The sequence below is a fragment of the Amblyomma americanum genome, chromosome 2 (genome assembly GCF_052857255.1).
Source record: "Amblyomma americanum isolate KBUSLIRL-KWMA chromosome 2, ASM5285725v1, whole genome shotgun sequence".
In the NCBI taxonomy this organism is placed as follows: Eukaryota; Metazoa; Arthropoda; class Arachnida; order Ixodida; family Ixodidae; genus Amblyomma; species Amblyomma americanum.
In genome coordinates, this window is record NC_135498.1 from 76,481,219 (window position 1) to 76,502,024 (window position 20,806).

The 20,806-nt window shown below is 45.4% G+C and overlaps 1 protein-coding gene across 1 annotated transcript in view; it reads left to right on the top strand.

Annotated features, from left to right (window-relative positions):
* Nucleotides 1–20,806, top strand: part of LOC144121447 (high affinity cationic amino acid transporter 1-like) — a 337,746-nt gene that overhangs the window by 225,124 nt on the left and 91,816 nt on the right. Inside the window, exons 3-5 of the mRNA XM_077654651.1 lie at nucleotides 9,255–9,448; nucleotides 12,366–12,536; nucleotides 17,770–17,907. Of these exons, the coding sequence (XP_077510777.1) occupies nucleotides 9,255–9,448; nucleotides 12,366–12,536; nucleotides 17,770–17,907 (503 nt within the window). The remainder of the gene's footprint in view (nucleotides 1–9,254; nucleotides 9,449–12,365; nucleotides 12,537–17,769; nucleotides 17,908–20,806) is intronic.

Here is a 20,806-nt window from a genome sequence, read left to right on the forward strand (position 1 = left end):
AGGGAGTGAAAGAAGAAAGGAAGAGAGAGGTGCCGTAGTGGAGGGCTCCGAAATAATATCGACCACCTGGGGATCTTTAACGTGCACTGACATCGCACAGCACGCGGGCGCCTTAGCGTTTTTCCTCCATTAAAAAACGCAGCCGCCGCGGTCGGGTTCGAGCCCGGGAGCTCCGGATCAGTAGCCGAGCGTGCTAACCACTGAGCCACCGCGGCGGGTGTCGTCATATCCTTAAATGTGAGAATTAAAGAAGATGTCGGTGCACGTTAAAGACCCCCAGGTGGTCGAAATTATTCTGGAGCTCTCCACAACGGCATTTCTTTCATCATTTTTTCTTTCACTCCCTCCTTTATCCCTTCCCTTACGGCGCGGTTTAGGTGTCCAACGATATAAGAGACAGATACTGCGTCACTTCCTTTCCCCAAAAACCAATTATTATTATTATTATTAAAGAATAAATGCTTATCGCCATTCCACTGCTCGCTCTTCAAGCAGGAACCGACAACACGTGTCTTGCACTATTAATATACATGCACTGTGAAAAACGCCATCGGTGCGGGTGTGACTTTATACGAAATAGCGGCGCCCTACAACGCTTATTAGGCGGCGCGCCCGCTGCTACTCTCCCGGGAGCTAGCTGTCCGAGTCCTGTCGACCCCGGTGTCGAGCTCCCACGCGGGCGCGCCAACAAACGTCAACGTTGACGCGAGTGCGCGATTCCCGGCAGCAACGCCCGAACGCTCGTCTCCGCTTTCTGCCCGGGGTCCCGCAACGCTAATTATCCGCGACTTTAATAGCCCCGGCCCTGATCAACGCCGGGACGCGTCGCGACCCAACGGGTTTGCTTTCTGCGTACGCTGATAATGCGCTCAACGCGTGGTCTGGCAAGCCTAGTCGCTTTCTCGCACGCGCGCAGTTTTGTCTCGAAGACAAAAGCCTTTCCCTTGAAAAGTTTTTTAAAAAATCACAGGCACGTCAAATTGCATTCTGTGTTGGCAATGTGATAGCACTAGAAGCTGTTGCTGCCTTTACCGGGCGGTACGTCACCCAGGTCTGACGACGTCATTTCCCTCTAGCAATTGCGATTTATCTGGTCTGATGACGTACCTTCCCTCCAGCCAATTAAGTGGCCAATTTTACGTCCCAGGACGAATTTTGGCCCTGTGAGACTTCTAATGCTATCGCATTACTATTGTCCCTGGTAGACACTGTCGTCTGCATCAAACGCCTCAACTAATCCCTTTAGCGATGCGATGTCTCCACTGGAAGGTATTTGTTGTTTCTTTTTCTCTTATCAAGCCGCCGCGGTGGCTCAGTGGTTATGGCGCTCGGATGCTGGCCCGAAAGACGCGGGTTCGATCCCGGCTGCGGCGGTCCAATTTCGATGGAGGCAAAATTCAAGAGGCCCGTGTACTGTGCGATGTCAGTGCACGTTAAAGAACCGCCAGGTGGTCGAAATTTCCGGAGACCTTTACTACGGCATCCCTCATAGCCATAGTTGCTTTGGGACGTTGAACACCCAAAGAACCAAACTTTTCTCTTATCTTATATAACAGCTACAAGAAACGGAACAGCGCATGATAACTAATACAAAAGAGAGGTTAATAACTTTGCGCTTCGCTTCTGAAACACTTTAGACTCCTTACAGCCTGACGGACTAACGACGAAATATCATCGTTACAGATGCATGTACGAAAATCGCGCTTTAATGACACGAGTGTGATGCAAGCGTTGTGGTATCGTCTGCACTCTTAATGACACGTCTCTCTTTTCTCTTGTTTTTTTTAATCACAACACACAAAACAAATTGAGGGGAGCGCCGGTATATAGAGAGATAAGGGATACTTGGGAGGGGCAGCTAAATGATAGGGAAAAAAAGGAGGTTAACCGGTAGGAAGCCTGGTAGGCAGCCGTGCGGAGGAAAAGGGGAATAGAGGGATATACAGAAAGACGAAATAATGAAAACACACTATATACAGTACTTTGTCACAGAAAGCCCCACATAAAAAGGTTAAAAGAAATTTAGATATACACAAAACAAAATAAACAGAAGCTTCTTTATGAAGTACTCATAAGTTTTACTTCGATGCGGCCTGCAAGCCTGCTGTTCTCAAAGAGTGAAGCGGTTTTCCAGATGTTTCTAGCGCCCTCTAAATACGTAGACGTGTTCTACATTATTGCGTCTGGCCGTTATAGCTTCGGAAAGTGCAGCTGGATTTTTTCACCACAGGTGATACGGCGAGCAGCGGCGGCCGATATCTGCGGTAAAATCATCAGCACATTGATTTAGAAATAAAAGGAAATAAATTCATGCGTATATTATGGCAAAATTAGTGCGAACAGCAGCGGTTCTTTTTACTTCAAATGCTCTATCTGCTATATCGATCTCAAGTTCGTATTTTCGCGTCTTAACCGGGCTCTTTCTTGGGTTCTCTTGCTAGTAAAATTTTCCTTCCTTCGGTTAAGCTGTTGACACTAATTGCTTAACCGGTCGGAAAGAGCACCGAATACACTAGCAAGGCTTCTTCATTTCGGTGCCTAATTGCCCGCTTGACATTCGTCCCTGCTAAACGTAAAAGTAATAGTGTAGTACGCATTGCTTACAGAACGCTTAAACGACCGGATAAAAATGGTTTCGACCAGTCGGGTTTGCTACAGATTTCGCTGTTGAAACTAACCAATGAAAAGTCTTCGTCTCATTACTGTTTAGAAAAAACATTGAGCCGCTCATTTTTACTTCAGTGTTGTCAGCACTAGGAAGGAACTGGATGTTAATTTCAAGAAGTTTTTTTTGTAGCACTCTCTTTGAGCATTCAATTTTTTATCCTTTTGTTCTTGCTTGTTCTCAGATGGGCATGGTTGATCTGATGATTGTACCTTGATGGGATGCGAGCGTCATCTAAAAGGAGAGCAGTCCCTATTGAGCAGAGCTATGTCCAATATTCTTGGACAAAAATTTTGAATACTAGAAAATTGTAAGGTACTGTTATGGAAATATTGAACGTAAATGTCCATTCTTCTGACGTGAAGCAAAATCTTTCTTTTAATATTTTTCCATTGCTCGCATCGGGCAGTTAAGATTGCAATAGAACACCAATGGGGAACGCTTTTGACGATAGCAAAACATTAATAGCAAAAAAATGAAAACCTGCCGGCGGGAGATCTGCAGATGTATCGATTGTTAAAGCAAAATTTAACAATATATGAAGAAATTGCGTTCACAAACACTTTCCACTTCAAAAATGTTTTTTGTCCAGAGCTGGGTATGTGTTTTCTTGATCCATTTCCCGTCTTCGTGGCTTCAAAATTCAAACACTAATTCCATTTCAGGCTCCTCGAAGATTTTTCACTTCATTCCCGATCTTGTACTGAGTTTCTTGGAACTAGGCGGTCTGCAAAATACTTTTGCTCTGCAGTTACGCTTGTCGGCATGCAACGATTCTACCACATCATGGTAATACGCTGATTAAACATTTGCCGATCTTTCTCAACATCCCTAGAAAAATCATCACTAGTATGCCGCGAAAGAGTTTTTTTTTTAATCTGCTTAAGGATTTGTGTGGATTTCAGGGCAGTGTCGCGTTCCAAATCCCTCGTATTAGCACTCGCGCGGAAGAGAACAAAGACACCAAAATGAAAACGTAAATTACAAGCTTAACAACTGTGAACCAGAAACCGCTTGCAGTGTGCCTCATGCATTATTTATGGGGCTCTGTTTTGCTGAAGTCGCGATTATTTTTTATTGCTTTTAATATTTTATGCACGTATAGTTTCTAGATTATACGGCAATGTTCTGACCCTCGGGATTACCGGAGAAAAAAATTTAATTCTTTTCTAAGAGGAAAAAAAAAAGAGGTGCTGGTTGTGCAAGAATGGTTCAGATTTATGTTGTCTTTCGTAAGCCCGAACACCGGAACAAAGATTTCGCTTCATAATGGCGGTCCCCTTCGATATATATTACAGATTTAGCAAGAGGTCTATTTTTGGAGTTTTGACACTTTGCCACGTGTAATATCTCTTCTTTAGCCTTTCATTCCGCAAGACTGCAGTTGCGTCTTGCGTCTAGGGAAGAAGTGTCGACTCAGACTTATTACCGGCTGACGTATTAGTTTCGTCTCAGTCTACTTTCATTGTTGTTTTTTCTTCTTTCAGTTGCTTTTTTTTTCCTTCAGTAAACAGCCACTCGACTCCTTCCTCATCATATTCGCTCCCTTTTCGCAGTTCTTCTTCGAAAACTGGAATTTTTCCCTTCGAGAATTCATTACAGCTGCACTCAAACTTTTTAAAAACTTCGGCAAAGAGATGAGCCATTGCGGGGAAGCAAGAAGCAGGGGCGACTACCTTCGGCTTCTGCTTCGTGTCTTGCGCTTCATTTCGTAAACGACAAATTACGCTTTTCCCTGAGGCCTTTCTTGTTTTCTTTATTTTTGTTTATCGTGCGTGGTTGTTCTCTTCTCTTGCGCACAGCTTTTTATGAACTCCCGAGTCACACAACCCGCACTGAGACCCATTCGAAGTTTCCTCTTTCTATCTGTTAATCTCAACCAGCGACCGAATTGCGAATGAGGTGTTTGTTATACGGGTTGCCTTTCCTCGGCCCCATGGTGTTTAAAACAGACGGGACCCATAACCAGCCATCCTGACAAATCTTCAGCCTCAATAACCCACATTGCTCGCCTGCCAAGTTGCTTAAACGAAACTGCGCGCGCATTAAAAGTGGATAGCACCATCATTTTAGTGCAAAGGCACTACTTCATGAGGTCAAACCGGCTGGCCGGTTTGTGTGAAGTTGACCTTGAGGATGACCCTGAGCAAACCATAAACAGATGAATAAAACAAATATTGCCACGAATATTCCAACCAGCGGAGACGCGAACAGATCAGCTTCGCTGGCCACTGCATGAGTGCACTATGCTATCGCCGCCGCCGATCACTTCTCGCGCTGAACATTGCACATACCGTCTTCTTCTTTAACTAATGCGACTATCGAACTGATATTCGCGCTGTAAGCTATGTAGCGGTAGTGACAGCAAGATGTAGGCCACATGCGTTGGCGTGGACAACGTTGTGGCAGAAACACGCCACTTGAGCAATACATGTTGGCGTTGCCAACATTGCTGCAGACATGCGGCACTGAAGCGTAGGCCTCCGGCGTACATTGGGAAAAAAGGCACTGACGACGAAGAAGTTGAAGGCGCGCACAACTGGCTCTCTGGGTCAGAGGACACCTCAATCGCGCTTACAGATGTGTGGTGGTGATGTCCACCTGCAAAAAAGCTGCGCTTTCGCACACTATTTCGTGCTTATCTATGCTAAACCGCCAGCCAACTTTTTTTCTTTCCTCGGGGCCTGATGACCACGTTAATAGGTCTAAACTGAACAGTAGCCCGACAAACGACTGGTACGGGCGGCAAATGTTAAGCGTTCGCTGTGTCGCAGAAATATGTGAAGTAAAACTTTCTTCTCACATCTTTTGCGACTGATACTCTTTCCTTGTTTGCTTGCCTGATCGTAACCAAATGTAGCTGTAGCAATCTACTACAGTACACATTGCATGGTTGCAGCAAGGAAGCTACACAATTTTCACTCCTCGCTGTTTAAAGAGTTGACACTTATAACAACATGGCTCTGGTCACGCACAGCGTACCGCATAAAGTGCGCACTCGCTCTGATGCAACGCTTGATCATGTTATGTCATGACGTCACAGAGGAAACGCGTTATCATTCGTTATAAGGGGGTCGGGTGATGTTGTGAAGTCACAAAGTTTCGTAACAGCGATGACAACGACACTGCGAACACTGAAAATTGTTTGGAATTCACTTCTCGTAGTGAAATAATGCTTCGTGCCGCGCTCCACCTTTTAAAACATGCAATGAAATATAGAAGAGTCGCAGGCAAGATTTAAATATAAGTTTCTGCTTCCTCCTCTTTACATTTCGTTTTGATTTATGTGCGCCATAGACGCGGAAGTAGCCTGTTCATGCTAGACCTGTTCTTCAGGCTGGACAGCAGAAAGCAGAAAGAACGACCGCGTGTCAGTTGCAAGAGTCCAGTTTGATAGCAGCTTCTCGCTACTTCTCTTTACTTCTCCGTGAGATTTAAAATTTATCCAGCTTCTTTGCACGTATTCATCAAAGCTTTCCCCTACCGTTTTCTACGTCATTTGTTACGTCGTTCTTCCAAGTTTCGTTCATTTTGGGTGGTTATCACGGTTACCACGCGTGCAACACCGCTTCATACATGCTAGACCGCTGTGATTGCTCATTAGTCGAACCTGACGAGCATGAGAGCTTGGATTCCGTTTTAGTACCCTGCGTAACGCGAATAATATGAAATAGCTTAAAATTGTCTACAAGAATGTCACACATTGCCGCGTCACCCTTATGAACCAAACTTCGAAACTACTTATAGGTGCAAACGGGGATGATATATGCTGCAAGGGTGTTGATCTCATTCAACATAGAGGAGAGTCTGCCCAGTCAAGACCGTTACTGAACATTAGCGGTAGTACGTCGCGACGATAACTAATGAATTAGTTTTGAGCTAGCCATTACTTGTTAGCTGTTTGGTGCAGACCTGGCTCATACGATTTTGGTGCTGTAAACAGCTGCAAACTGATTAAACGCTGACAACAACCGGAGCGAACCATGACACAGGTCGAACAGTTTCCCTCAAGCGAATGAAATAAAAGTGCCTCTCAATGCTAGGTACCGACATTTTGTCTTATTTTAGTATCCAAACGCACGTTCGAGTTCATTCCAGCGGGTGCTCATCCTAACATAATAATAATAATAATAACAATAATAATAATAATAATAATAATAATAATAATAATAATAATAATAATAATAATAATAATAATAATAATAATAATAATAATAATAATAATAATAATTGGTTTTGGGGGAAAGGAAATGGCGCAGTATCTGTCTCATATATCGTTGGACACCTGAACCGCGCCGTAAGGGAAGGGATAAAGGAGGAGTGAAAGAAGAAAGGAAGGAACATGTCCTGAATTCATTATTTTGGAATGCTACATGTCCATGTGACTGGTACAAATAGTGGCATGGACGAATCTAATTGTAATATTCTTTAATTATTATTGTACCTAAAGAACGTTCTCTCCGATCTCAACCACGTAGCTCCTTCCTGCTTATGCAGTGAAAGAAATGCGACGCAGGCGGCATTTTCTTCACAAACTTTCGACCGCCGCTCGATAAAAACTTTCATCCTTTTTTCGGATACGTGGCCACAACAAAAATTTGCCTTTCAGATCAGATTACCAGTCACGCCTGCATGCTCGCTGTATATAGACGCGGCCAAAGATCAAAGATGCACTTCTTTGCCGGTGTGCACGATAGCGCATTAGCGGAGATTTAAGAAAGGCGGGTGCAGCTGTTTTGGATACCACAGGGGAAGAACAAAACAAATGGAGTCGATTCTTGCCGAGTGAAGATGTCTCAGGATGGCAGATCAACGTTTTGACACATCGACCTGTTTTTTGTCAAAACAAGCGTGCTATCATATCTTGCAACAATCAAAGTAGATGAATAACAAAGGTAGTAGAAGAAGAGCAAAACGGTGCGTTTCTAAGAGAACTTCAATGTTCTCTTTGAAGTTATCTTACGTCGCCAGTAGTAAGAAAGAAGAGGGATTCCTGAAACTGCACATTTCTGTCGCACCAACTCAAACCACTCTATCCCTTGATGGCTAGAGCTCACGCCAACCAAACAGAGAGATTCACGAAGTTGTTGCCACGTAAACAAACGGTCGCGAGGCTTTCTAACCTGTCGATAGCTTCGAGAATTCCGAATGACACCGAAAACCACTACAGCACAGCTGCAATATTTGAAACTCCAAGTTTAGTTGTTTTTTTTTTTTGCGTTGATCACCTACATACATGACGTGCTTAACTTTTTTACTGCCTTCAATTTCACTCCCGTTGTTTTCCTACTCCTTCGTTGACATCCCAACAGGGAATTATGTAATGGAGGAACAATGCCAACCTTGCCTTTCCATTATTAGTTGAATTCACCGAAAAATTACCGAATGGTGCGCAGTAACACTGAAAAAAAGCCAAGAGGATTATGTCCATAATACTGCAATGTCGGAGACCCTTCTTTTCTGTAATATTCTGAGAACTGACCAAAGTTTAAAGCTCAAGAAAGAAGCTAAAGGGCCGAAGAAGGGAGAGAAGAGCAAAGAGTAAGGAGGCTAATCAAAAGAGGGCTTCGGTTTGCTGACGTGCGCGGCGTCGAAGGGATGTGAAGCGGGAAGAGAGGAAGGTTGGAGGGTGAAGTACAAAGAAATGACGTCAATTACGAGGTCACTCATCCTTAGAGTGCACACCAAAGGTGGTATCGGCCGCACACTGTGTAGTACTTCCTAATATGTACATAGTATTTAGTCTAGAGCATTCAGGACACATGGTTTGTATTTCAGCCATGTATTGGAGTACTTACGGCATACTTTAACCTAAACCTCTCATACCAGTGCCATACCAGTATGTGCACAATGTCTGTTAATTCCATTATTTTCGGAGTCGGTGCTACAAGTCCAAATTTAATGTCACTATATGTACGTCGCGATGACGATAACGTTAGCCTGCCAGTGAGTCAGAAATTTTACTTGTTTATAAACAGTGCTAATGAGCACCAAGTCTCAGGAAAGTTGTCCAGATGCAGCATAAAAATTGTTTTGCACAAAATTCCCCTGTTCTTCGCTGGCAAGTCGAAAAAGTATCATTAAGCACCCGTGTCAGCCGGTGGTGTCGAAATGGCTCCATTCGTTTCGAAAATGCAGTAGAGCTAGGCACCTCATCTAAATAATAAATTATTGATAAACAATTTTCTACTTGTTAGGAAGCTGTTATTAAGAAATTTGTAGGCTTTTCAGCGCCTGGAATGGGCTCGGGAGCACGCATTTGTCTGGTGAATGTGTTGTGGTGAACTCAGTAAGTTGCGAATGGCAGCGAGGCTAATGAAAATAAATTTCCGCTTGTGGCACCGCGCAAATGCCGTTAAAACTAAAGGCAGAAAGCACTTGCTGTCTTTAAATTCACCCGCGTGGCACGGGTATAACATGAACTGGTGGGTGAGGTATAAGCCTCTCTAGGGAGTAAGTACCTCGTTCTGATCATTCAAGGCCTTTTGGTCATGACCCGATGACCTTCTACCAAAGGCTGCAATTATGAAAACGCGTTTTGTTTGTGAAACTTTGTGAAAGTGCGAACCCTGCCGTTGTCGCATCGCAGGGCTGTGCTACTCGGAGCTGTCGACGCGGTTCCCCAAGGCCGGCTCGGCGTACGTGTACGTGTACGCGACGGCGGGAGAGCTGCTGGCCTTCCTGGTGGGCTGGGCGCTGGTGCTGGAGTACGCGCTGGCCGCCTGCCTGTCGGCCAAGGCGCTCAGCCGACACCTGGCGGCCCTCTCCTTCAGCGCCATCAGGGTACGGTGCGCATGCGCAGTCAGAACTCACAGTTTATTTCCATTCGACACGGAGTCTTGGGACTCACCTTGATGAAACGTTTCATGTGACTCTCCTTATAAGTCTTTACGTGTTCGGAGCGGCTCGAATAAAAAGTAGTGATCATACGGACAACGCAAATAGGAAGAGTCGAAGTAAATACGGACCTCCTATAAAGTCATACACATGAGATGGAAGTCATGCAGAAACAGCACGGAGAGGATATGGAACCTATACGGAAAACATAAGAAAAACGTATGGCTTTTTCTATATTTTTAAGGCGAAAGCCTTACTTGCCTCATGAGTCAGCCGGAAGTGTCTGCCTAGCCTGTCAATCAAATGACGTCATCGAAACTAAAATAGATGAAATAAAAATAAGACAAAATAGAAAGCAAAAATTATTAAGAACGAATGTAAATAAAAATAAAAAGTAAGAATAAAGTAAAAATAAATATAAACAATACAAAATAATAAAAACAACAACAAAAATAAAAGCGTACTAGCGTCATGGAAAAAACCCCGCGTTCTAGAAACCCATGCTTTCGCATTCCTGCACGTAAACAGACTTAAGATGACAGCTTAACCTCCTCAGAATCTGCTGTCTCGAAAGAAATACTCATTTCACATGTGTTGGCTTAATTTCTGTAGGCCATGTCCAGGCAGGGGCTTTCAACGAAGCCGCACGCAGCGTGCAAGCAACTGCGGAAAAATGCCCAATCCTGAAATGTAGCAGGATTTCCCGCGTCATGTGAAGAAAAAAAAACTGGCCTGAACGACTGTTTAAGTCACGCGGAATCAATGTGCTTGCATTTAGATGGAAAAAGAAGTTCTCGTTTTTAACACACGGTGGTGGCACGGGAAGGGGGAGGGGCACACGAGGGTGGCAGGAAACCAAGAGGCGGACAGGAGAGCTCGAGGATATAATTACTACCGAGCATCCAACCCCAACGACTTTGAGGAGTCCCTGCCAGTACCTCAGGAATACTCGGCCATACTAAACAAATACAAAGGCAGCAGGATGCGGTGCCCAGCAGCCCACAAATCCTTAAACAGTGAAGAGGCTGTCACATGGAGACAACTACAAACGGGGTAATATCCAAACCTAAACACACTAGGTAAAATCCACCCCACACTTTACGAAAACAAGTGTCCGTGATGCCATGAAAAACCTACGCTATATCACATAACATGGGGTTGTCAAAAAGTCGACGTAGTTCCAATTATACCAAACCCAAGTGCGGAGAAATGGGAGGGTATGCTCTCCAGCGACTGCCGCGATTGCCAGATCGGTCTCATACGGCGAGCTCAGCTGACGGCAGCATCCAGCGGAGCCCTGGAATAGGGGCAACCGACCATGGCAGAGATGGACTCATCTGAACCGCATAAAAGCACTTGCGCTAGAGCTCAATAAAGTTATCCTATCCTATCCTATCTCGTTTTTAATTATTCTTCAGCACTTCTTGAGAAGCCTAGTTCTCAGAACAGAGCACTGGCGAATGCGAGAATGGAACGACTTCTATCTCCCATGTTTTCAGCGCGATAACTAGTGAATATCGATGCGCATTACTTTGATTTGAATGGAATATCACGATGGCCGTTCTGGTAATTACTAAAAGGCTATCAGTGCGGCAAAAAGCTAGCACTCCCCAATTTACCTTCTTGTGCCGAGGCAGGTGCGTTCTTTACTACGCTAGAGTAGTGGCTAAAACATTCTGCTGCCGAGCTCAGTTTGCGGGACCGGGCCCTGGCCGCTACGGCTTCGATGCTGGCAGATTTTAGAAACGCTCGTGTGCTGCGTTATGCAAGTTCCGTCAATGATACATTAAACTCAACATCACTCAAATTTTATTCTTGGTAAAATCCGGCTCGACGGCGCATTCTACGTACGTTGTTTTTCCGGCAGCAAAAGGTACATTAATTGGAGCGAAAATTGCCTTTAAAATTTTCCCTCCACTCGATTCAAAATTGTGACGTCTATAGACCGAAAAGGACTCTGTGATCACTGTTTTGAACTGAATGGTGGTGTAGCCTAGCCTCTGGGATCGGTTCCAAAAACTTAGTCGGCGCAGACAGTTTACTTGCAAAATCAGCCGGCGATGGCGGCACCTGTACTTCATTTTTTTGTGCTTTTCCTAGCTTCTAAAAGCTCTGTTTTAAGTGCAAGTGGCATCTTTTTCATTAGAATGCGGAAATCTATCAATGCAGGCGAACTTTAATTTCTCCTCAGAGTGGCTTTGAAGGACCCCAGCTGATTGATATTTCTCCGAAACCCTTCAGTACGGCTTCTCTCGTAGCCTGCGTGCATATTCGGTACCTTGAACTGCGTACGCCAACCAAATACCATTTGTTAATTGCAAACAAAGCAGTAAGAGCCGTCAGTGTGACTCGTGCAGTGAAACTCGCAAACTCCGTAGGCAAAGGCTCCGACGCTGCGCAGAGAGAGAGAGCGGATGCAACATGAAGAAAAACACAGGAAGAACTTCACGGAAGAGAACGTGAGGATCGCACCAAGACAATGAAGATTACCAGAGCTTCAGCGCCAGTCCTGCGGATTGATTTTCTTTTGTTCCTCATTAACTCCATGCTGCCTCACTCTATAGCCTGTGCATGACCAACTAGCTCAAACCGGTTTTAGCGATGCAAAGTGTGAAACAGCGCAAAGGCAGGAAGATAGAGAGAAGTCCCTCTCTCCCTGCCTTCACGCTGTTTTGCTCTTTCCGCCATGTACCAAGCAGACCATGTCATCAAGAATTCAAACTCTCGTCTTAATTTTTTTGTCCCTTTATGACTGTTTTGTAAAATAGTGGAAGTCTGCTATGATTAAAATACTCGCTCACGATTCCGTACTTTTGGCACAAAGTCAAAAAGCGTCATTGAGCTTTCGTTTTCTGGCTCGCAGGGGTACCGCAACGGCTCGACACCGGAGTCCGGGTCTGCCGTCTCTTCGCAGCGGCTCCTGTTCGAGCAGTCGCTGGCCAACTACCACGTGCCGGGCTTCGACCCGTGCCCCGACATCGTGGCGGCCGCAGTGCCCGTTCTGCTCACCGCGGCGCTCGTCGCCAAGCCCAAGGTGGGTTCCGATGTCGGGCCGGCGCCCCGGGCCTGTACGTCCGCCCAATTACCCCAAGCCGTCGGCTGTCGGGGAGCAAGCGCGTGTGTTTCTGTGTGTCACGGGAACTTCTCAGTTCAGTAGGGGAACGGGACATCCGCAACAAAAGGGAACGAAGAGAACAAAGGGCATTGGTAAAGCTAAGTATGGAATTGCGATATGGCGCTGTGCTTTTTGCGCGATCTTGAATTGTATGGCTAGAAATTATTAGAAATAGCTGGAGTAGTTGTCAGAGGACCGTCCGGGGTGAAGGCCTGTTCCTCGCAGTTGGCTGTCAGGAAGGGGAAAGCGGGGAACAGGAAGAAGAAGACGAGTAATGTCCAATGGGCCATGCTTACTAAGGAGAAGAAGAAGAAGAATGGGTGAAGAATCTCCGAATCCCTGAGGACTGTCAGTGTTGGTGTAACAAGAAAGAGAGAACTAGGAAAGTAACAGTAAGGAGCTAAAATGGCCGCAGCGTCCCGCTTTCGGGAAGGAAAGGAAGAAAGAAAGATATAAAGGAAGGTAGGAAGAAAGAACGAAGGAAAGGAAGGAAGAAAGAAAGAGAGAAAGAAAGAGAGAAAGTAATGGAAATTGAATAGCAGAAATCGTCACACTCGAACACTCTATTAGTTTTCTTTGGCAGAGGATTTCTTTGGCAGAGGACCGCTTCAACATCGTTTTGTTGGTTGGTCATTCTGTCATTCTGCAGCTTCCAGAATATGTGTGTGGTTTTCAAAAATTCACAGCGGCCAAGAAGGGGTGTTAGAGCCTCTATTCTTTAATGAATCACGTGCTCGGGGAGGTTCAAGTGTGAAGAAGAGTATTCATTGAGGAAACGACGCAAAGATGTCCTGCTTCGCTCAAGTCACGCGTTCGCGAATAATAAATGTTGCACTATTTACCAGTTTGAAGTCGACTCATTTTTGTACAGTGAAGATCCTTAAAGAGGAGGAGAAGGGTGGGGGTGAAGCGTGGTTGTTCTATACTCGAATCGTACTATATGGGGGCAAATGCGAAGTCTGCTTTTCCGTTCCGTTTGCTGAAACCACTGCAAGGCGTATGCACTGCCACACGGGGACTGGTTAGTGTTCCAGTACCTTTTTCTTTGGTGTTGATTATTTTGTTACTGTTAGAACTACGGAACCTCTTCTGACACAATAAAGGCAACATCATGCGTTCTCGGGCTTGATCCAAGCCGTGGTGGCGAAATGCAATAACGCCCCTTTGGTGTACTTGAAGAACGCCAGGGGGTCAAACATTAATCTCCAGTCTTGCACGAAGCTCGCCTTATAACGGTCAGGGCAGGTTTGGAATTTAGATAGTCATTAATCAGTCTAACTTGATTTTTACCAGACCCTAGCTTCGATCTAAATACTTCTGCTGATTTGGTGAACAGACCAGATGAAATGTGGACTACTTCTAATATCCGACGGTTGGCACTTAATAAATAGATCTTTTACCACATACGCGTGCAGTAAATGTTGTTTGTTAGCGGCTTTATTATAGTATTAGCTCTTTCAAAACCAATAACGTCGCGCGCTTAAGGAAGCGTTTTTCTTCATGTAACGTTTTCACCTCCAGGCGGACAGTATTCAAATCAAAGAGAAAAATAAACGTTGAATAAATCCAGATATTTGAATAAGCTTTAAATAACCAGCTATTGCCCCCAATTCAAGACAGACTATTCCTGGAACCGGAGGTAACAGTATTGAGAGAGTGGAGATATGAACTAACAGGATGAAGTAAAGCACCAAGGTAGCAAGTTCTTTTGAGTAAATTTAGGTGGCCGGAATTGGAAGTCGGTTGTCAGCGACAAAAATGAATGATATAGTAAACGTAAGAAAGAAACGCGCAAAAGGGATGACAAAGGGCATAGATAGTCAGAATAATTTAGTTACGGCCGCCCGTACGGCAACAACGCTCATGTCTCTTGGTTGCGGAAGCCACAGTGTAGATCCGTGCTGTTGTTCTTGTTACGACTGCAGGAAGAACGAAAAGGAAAGTGCACTGGCCTGCCCACTGGCTCAAGCTTAGTCACAATCGCTTCCACGTGCAAACAGTAGGAGAGTTGAAATAGATGTGAGAGAGAAGATTGAAAGACCAGACGCGCGTCGCAACAACTGCGTCATCCGAAACGACGACGATTTAGCAATAGACACCCCGGTGACAAGGAGCCCTCGCCACATGTGTGAGAGCCCCTAGATCCCAGCCCCGAAGGGCCAGGAAGCCCCCCCCCCCCCCCCCCCCCCTTCTTCCCAACCCCCGCCCTCCCCGTTTCGCTATAGAGCCGTCACATATAAACCACTGACATGCTACTCTAGGTTCAGGGAGCGAGATTCGTACAGAGAGGAGAAAGATGGCAACAGAAGGGTTGAAAAAAAAATTCAGAAACGGTTTAAAAATTCTATCATAAAATTAAGTCAGTTTCTCAAGCGGCTTGAAAATTGGTTTTGAGGAAAGGAAATGACGCAGTAACTGTCGCACATATCTCGGTGGACACCTGAACCGCGCCGTAAGGGAAGGTTAAAGGAGGGAGTGAAAGAAGGTTGGTTTATGGTTTTAGGGGGTTTAACGTCCCAGGCTATGTGGGACGCCATAGCGAAGGGCTCCGGAGTAATTTCGACCACCTGGGTTTTTTAAACGTGCACTGACATCGCACAGCACACGGGAATCCAGAATTTCGCTTTCACCGAACAGTGATCACCCGCCGCGGTGGCTCAGTGGTTAGGGCTCTCGACTACTGATCCGGAGTTCCCGGGTTCGAACCCGACCGCGGCGGCTGCGTTTTTATGGAGGAAAAACGCTAAGGCGCCCGTGTGCTGTGCGATATCAGTGCACGTTAAAGATCCCCAGGTGGTCGAAATTATTCCGGAGCCCTCCACTACGGCACCCCTTTCTTCCTTTCTTCTTTCACTCCCTCCCTTATCCCTTCCCTTACGGCGCGGTTCAGGTGTCCAAAGATATATGAGACAGATACTGCGCCATTTCCTTTCCCCCCAAAACCAATTATTATTATTAAATGAACAGTGACCGACGCGGCCGGGATCGAACCCGCGTCGGAGTGAAATAAGAAAAGAAAGAGTTCCCATAATGGAGGGCTCCGGAATAATTTCGACCATATGGGGTTCTTTAATGTGCACTGACACCGCGCAGTACACGGGAGGGAATCTAGGATTTCGCCTTCATCGAACAGTGACCGACGCGGCCGGGATCAAACCCGCGTCGGAGTGTAATAAGAAAAAAAGAAAGAAATACCGTAATGGAGGGCTCCGGAATAATTTCGACTACTTCTTTGACGCGCACTGACATCGCATAGCACACGGGCGCCTTTTGCATTTCGCCTCCATCGTAACGCGGCCGCCGCGGTCGGGTTTGAACCCGGGTACCCCAGCTCAGTAGACGAGCGCCTTAACCAATGAGCCGCCGCGGCGGGTCTGAGCCGGTTTTCTCTACCATAATTCGTGCAAACGAGAAACGCTCGGTGTATGAGAATTAAAATTTATGTTGAGCCACCCTGTCGAGTCCCAAGCTTTCCAGTGGAGGGGTGTGTAGAAAATATCTCTTGTATATTATTCCTTCATAGAGGGTTGTTTTGTAGATGACACTAACCAAGAGAAAAAGCAACGAAACCACGCGACCAGATATGTGTCACCGTAGGTCGCTGACGCGCTTTCCAGTTCGTCATGACAAAATTCAGTTCCAAAGAACGTCGGTGCGCAATGACTGAGTGCTTGCCCATTACACTCCCATCTGAGATAGGCCCCGGGCTCGCAGCCTTTGCAACATCTGATGGCATCCAGCGTCCGCGAGCGCGTCTCCTTGGGATGCGCTATGATAAATGTCGCCAATATCCCTGTCAAACCTCGCTGCTGGGTTTCATGGCAGCGGTGTATGGGCAGCAGTAAACTTTATTGCCTGAAAGACAAAATGAAGGAAGATACGTTGTCAACGCGCTTTGCAGCGCACTGTCGCTATAGTCGTCCATTTGTCATTTCTACTAAGCGTTGTAGCCCCCTTTTGCTGCCATTTTGAAATGCCACGCTCGCGCCTATCAAAATGTTTTCTGTTCCTGTCTGTTGTATTAAGCGCTAACAACTTAGCGCAAACTCTACTCCATTAAATTGTTCTGGCCATGTGAAAGAACCTTGCGCGTAAGATTAGGTTAGGTGCAATGATAGGTACATACCTGTTCCCATGCACGGTGTTATACAATCCAGTAAAATGGATAGCTAAGCTAGTTGGTACATTGTTTTACTACAGGAACAGCGCTGCGATAGACGAAGAAGCGGTTGTCCTTTCTTCTTCATCCCCTGTCACAGCGCTGTTTTTGTAGTCAAAAGGTTATTCAATCCTGAGCACGCTTGTGAACACATCACTTTGTTGTTCGGTGCACGCCATTACCACGTGTGTGCGCTGGCTAAATATAGGACAGGCCAGATGTTTAAACAGTTTTTTAAGCCACGGCCTCAGAACATTAGCTGGCACATAGCCTCAGAGTACATGTCCAGCAATTTCGGACAGAAATTTTGAAAATTGGAAAGTTCTAAGCTTCTTTAACGGTAATATTAAATGTAACGGTCCATTGTTCTGATATGTAGCAAAATTTTTCTTTTAAAGTGTTTCCATCGGTCACATCGGACAGTCATGACTCAAATATAAAACCAATGGGGAACACGTTTGACGATAGCAAAAACGTTAATAGAACAAAAATTCAATACTGCTGTCATGTTATCTACAGATATGTTGATTGTTGTAGTGAAATCTTACATTATATGAAAAAAATTGCGTTCATATTCATTATAAAAATTGCGTTCATATAAATTGATGTTCTGTTCAAAAATGCTTCTGTGCAGATTTGCTGGGTGTGCAGAAGAGTTATTGAATGTGCAATATACCGTCCTTGTCAAAGTAGCCAAGAAAAGGGGTTTGGTTCTAAGCCATAAAGTGAAGCCCTAACGGAACCCCTAAAAACGAAATGGCCTCGGAAGGTGAAAGAACAGTTCTCCTTGTCTTACACAGATTTGGAGCTTGAGAAGTACCATCAGTGCTCCACTTCACTCTTAAGAAACAAATAACGTTGCATGGTTACTTTTGGCACAGGTGGTATTTCATGCGTAAATCAGCTGCGTCACCCCGACTCAATGTTTCGATTATTGTCCGCAAAGATTTCTTAATGCCTCCGCATTTACCGAAGAATTTTTTTTCGCGGCAGGTGTTCATCGTGTTCCTGAACACGGCCACCATCGCCAATGTCTTCGTGCTGGTCGCCTTGATGCTGACCGGCTTCTTCAAGATGAACGCCGACAACTGGACGGCTGGCGCAGGGTTCTTCCCCAACGGCATCGTCGGGGTGAGTTGTCTGTACTCTAAGAAAACGGAGCCTCGAGTACGTACGTTGTAAGTGTCAGCTGGGCTCTGTACACAATCTGTAATGTTAAGGCGGTCGTGAAATTTATGCAACGCGCTCCATAGATATTGCGGGTCTTGACCGGTCAAACGAGCGTTAGCAGAAGCGCAGTTTGCATTAAGTTAGATGGAGCGGTGTGGCAGAACAACTCTGTCATCACATAGCACTCAGCACGCGTCTGCAAATGCGATGACCATCTTAATAATATGCCTTGCATAAACCTACTTCACAGAACACCCGTAATAGGCTGCACTACTGGGGTCTCATTTGAGAATAAATGTTAATATAAAAGCTTGAGAACAAATGCTAATGTAAAATCATCAGCCGTCCTTTCTACGCTCGTCACACAGTGTCTTGCATAAACCTACTTCACAGAACACCCGTAATAGGCTGCACTACTGGGGTCTCATTTGAGAATAAATGTTAATATAAAAGCTTGAGAACAAATGCTAATGTAAAATCATCAGCCGTCCTTTCTACGCTCGTCACACAGTGTCTTGCCTAAACCTACTTCTCAAAGCATCCGTAATAGGCTGCACTACTGGTGTCTCATTTGAGAATAAATGTTGATGTAAAAGCTTGAGAACAAATGTTAATGTAAGAGCATCAGCCGTCGTGTCGTTCCTACGCTCGTAACACAGTGAGATCAAACAGCGGAAGTTCTTGTTATCCCCGTTTCAATCATTTTTTACTCACTTCCATTTCCTTCAATGACGAATGTGCTTGTAGAAAACACGATGCTGATAGTGTGCGCTTGATTCTCTCGGGAACTTCTTTGCACAAACAGTGAGTGTGGAACTGACTCCATGTGGAACCCTTGAAAGGTACCTGACAGCAAATTTTCGCCACTTCTGAACGCTTATAGGGCTAGTTTACGAGGAGTTTCATAATTCCATAAAAAGCAAGCCAAAACACTTTTGCATGTAAGCGCAGGTATTGGCGCGAAATCTTATCGTGTTAGCACTCAGCACCGATCAATAGCACATCCTCTGAAAGTTGTTTGGAAAAGCACGTGCATTATCTAGGTGTTTATGATGGTGGCTGCAGTCTCCAAGACCGGGCGCTCAAAAGATGTACTCTTCCTTGAAATCGATCCCGGCTCTGTTGACCAAAAGGTGCCGAGCACGGCTTTTGGTCTTTGAAATAAGTCCAGCCATATCATGCGCAACATGGCGATGAACTCCGCCATTCAAGCTAGGATCATAGAACATGAGCTGCTCGACAAGCAATGCACGATCTCAAGGTTTCCACAAGAGCACGCACATACGACATGGCGGCTCATAAAGCACTACCGCTCCTCACAAAATATGCTGTTTCATACGTGCTGCGCACATTGAAAATATGTGTTTTCGTTTGTAAAGACGTCTATCCAGAGTTTCTCTTTCACCAATTCGTGGCGGGCTGAGATTGTGCGCGCTTCAATATACCTTCACTTCATAATACAACACGCTAGCACTTTATTAAAGCAAAGTCAACGGTGTGTTTCACGTTCTCTGTAATCCGACAAACTCGTTAGAGGTTTGCTCGCTCTTTGGGATCAGACGCCGTCAATGACGCCGTCAGCTGCATGTTACTGTGACCGAAGTGGAAGCACTATATTAGGCGCTTGTATGGAAGCATCGCAGCTGTCTGCTGCTCTCGCAGTCGACGGTCTGTGCCTCTTGAAAGCCATCGCATATTAGGTGTTCAATGCCCCACGGAATCGAACGGCAATTCATTCATCGGCCGGCTGCTACAACGCACCTCAAGCGCGCCTCCGCGGACAACAAAGGCTTCTTTCATCGAGCAGTGTTTATAACAAGCGCTATCACGTTTTAACGGCCTGTAGAGCATGTATGCTACGTATCGCACTAACCTTTCCACACTATACGTCATCATACGTCGATATCCCCTTGAATATAACGAATCCGTGGCGTCGCGTCAGGTTCAGCAAAATGTGCGAAAGAGATTTGAAAACTGCTACGCGTATCCGAATCATTTATTTTCATTGTATGCCCTCCTAAAGCCGCCTGCACTTATTTGATTGCTCGTATATGTTCCGAAATCCAATTTCAGTTCTGGTTTTGCAGGATCCTTTTCGTTTTTATATCATTACCACCCCTGTTCTGGGCAAAGTAGCTTGTTGGGCGAGTTTACTTCCGAAGCAAGAGTAAACAAAAAAGGGCACAGAATGGTCCACAAGGACACAAGAGGCTGGGTATATTTTATTCTTGCTGTGTATAAATTAAACATCAGAAAATTTTGACCCGACGTCTGTGAACATGTAATGTAGTCAGGGAAAATAGAACAAAACTGTTCGTGCAGAAATGCCGTGTTTTGCCCGCATAATTTGTCGCCAGCACACACACCAAACTGTACGCTCCTTGGCCCGCATTCCACTCGTTTATGCCTGCTCGGTCGTGGCTTACGTGATATTATACAAAAGACGAAAGGGGAACAGCGTTTCTATTAGTGTTTCAATTCTCGATCATCTGTTGCTCGCAGAACCGAGTGCCACCACCATCATTAGCGGATTAATACGCTAGACAACCGGACTGATAACTACTCTATTGCAAAACCTCAAGGCGACTGTTTTTGCAAACGAAGTTCAAGAAATGCATTGAGCAAATAGGACCGCCAACCACCCTTCCAAGAACTATTCATTATTAACCGAGGAGCCGTGTCGTTGTTGTGTGTCAGGTTTGTAACAAGGAGGAAAGTTACTCGGATAGCTTACAGGTATAATCCGGTAGCTGTCCAGCATTTTCAAAAACCTGCGTACAACATGCTTCCAAACTATCCTGCGGCAACAGCGTCTCTCAGAAGAAGGAGTGATAAATACTGTCATTTAGTGGGTACCGGT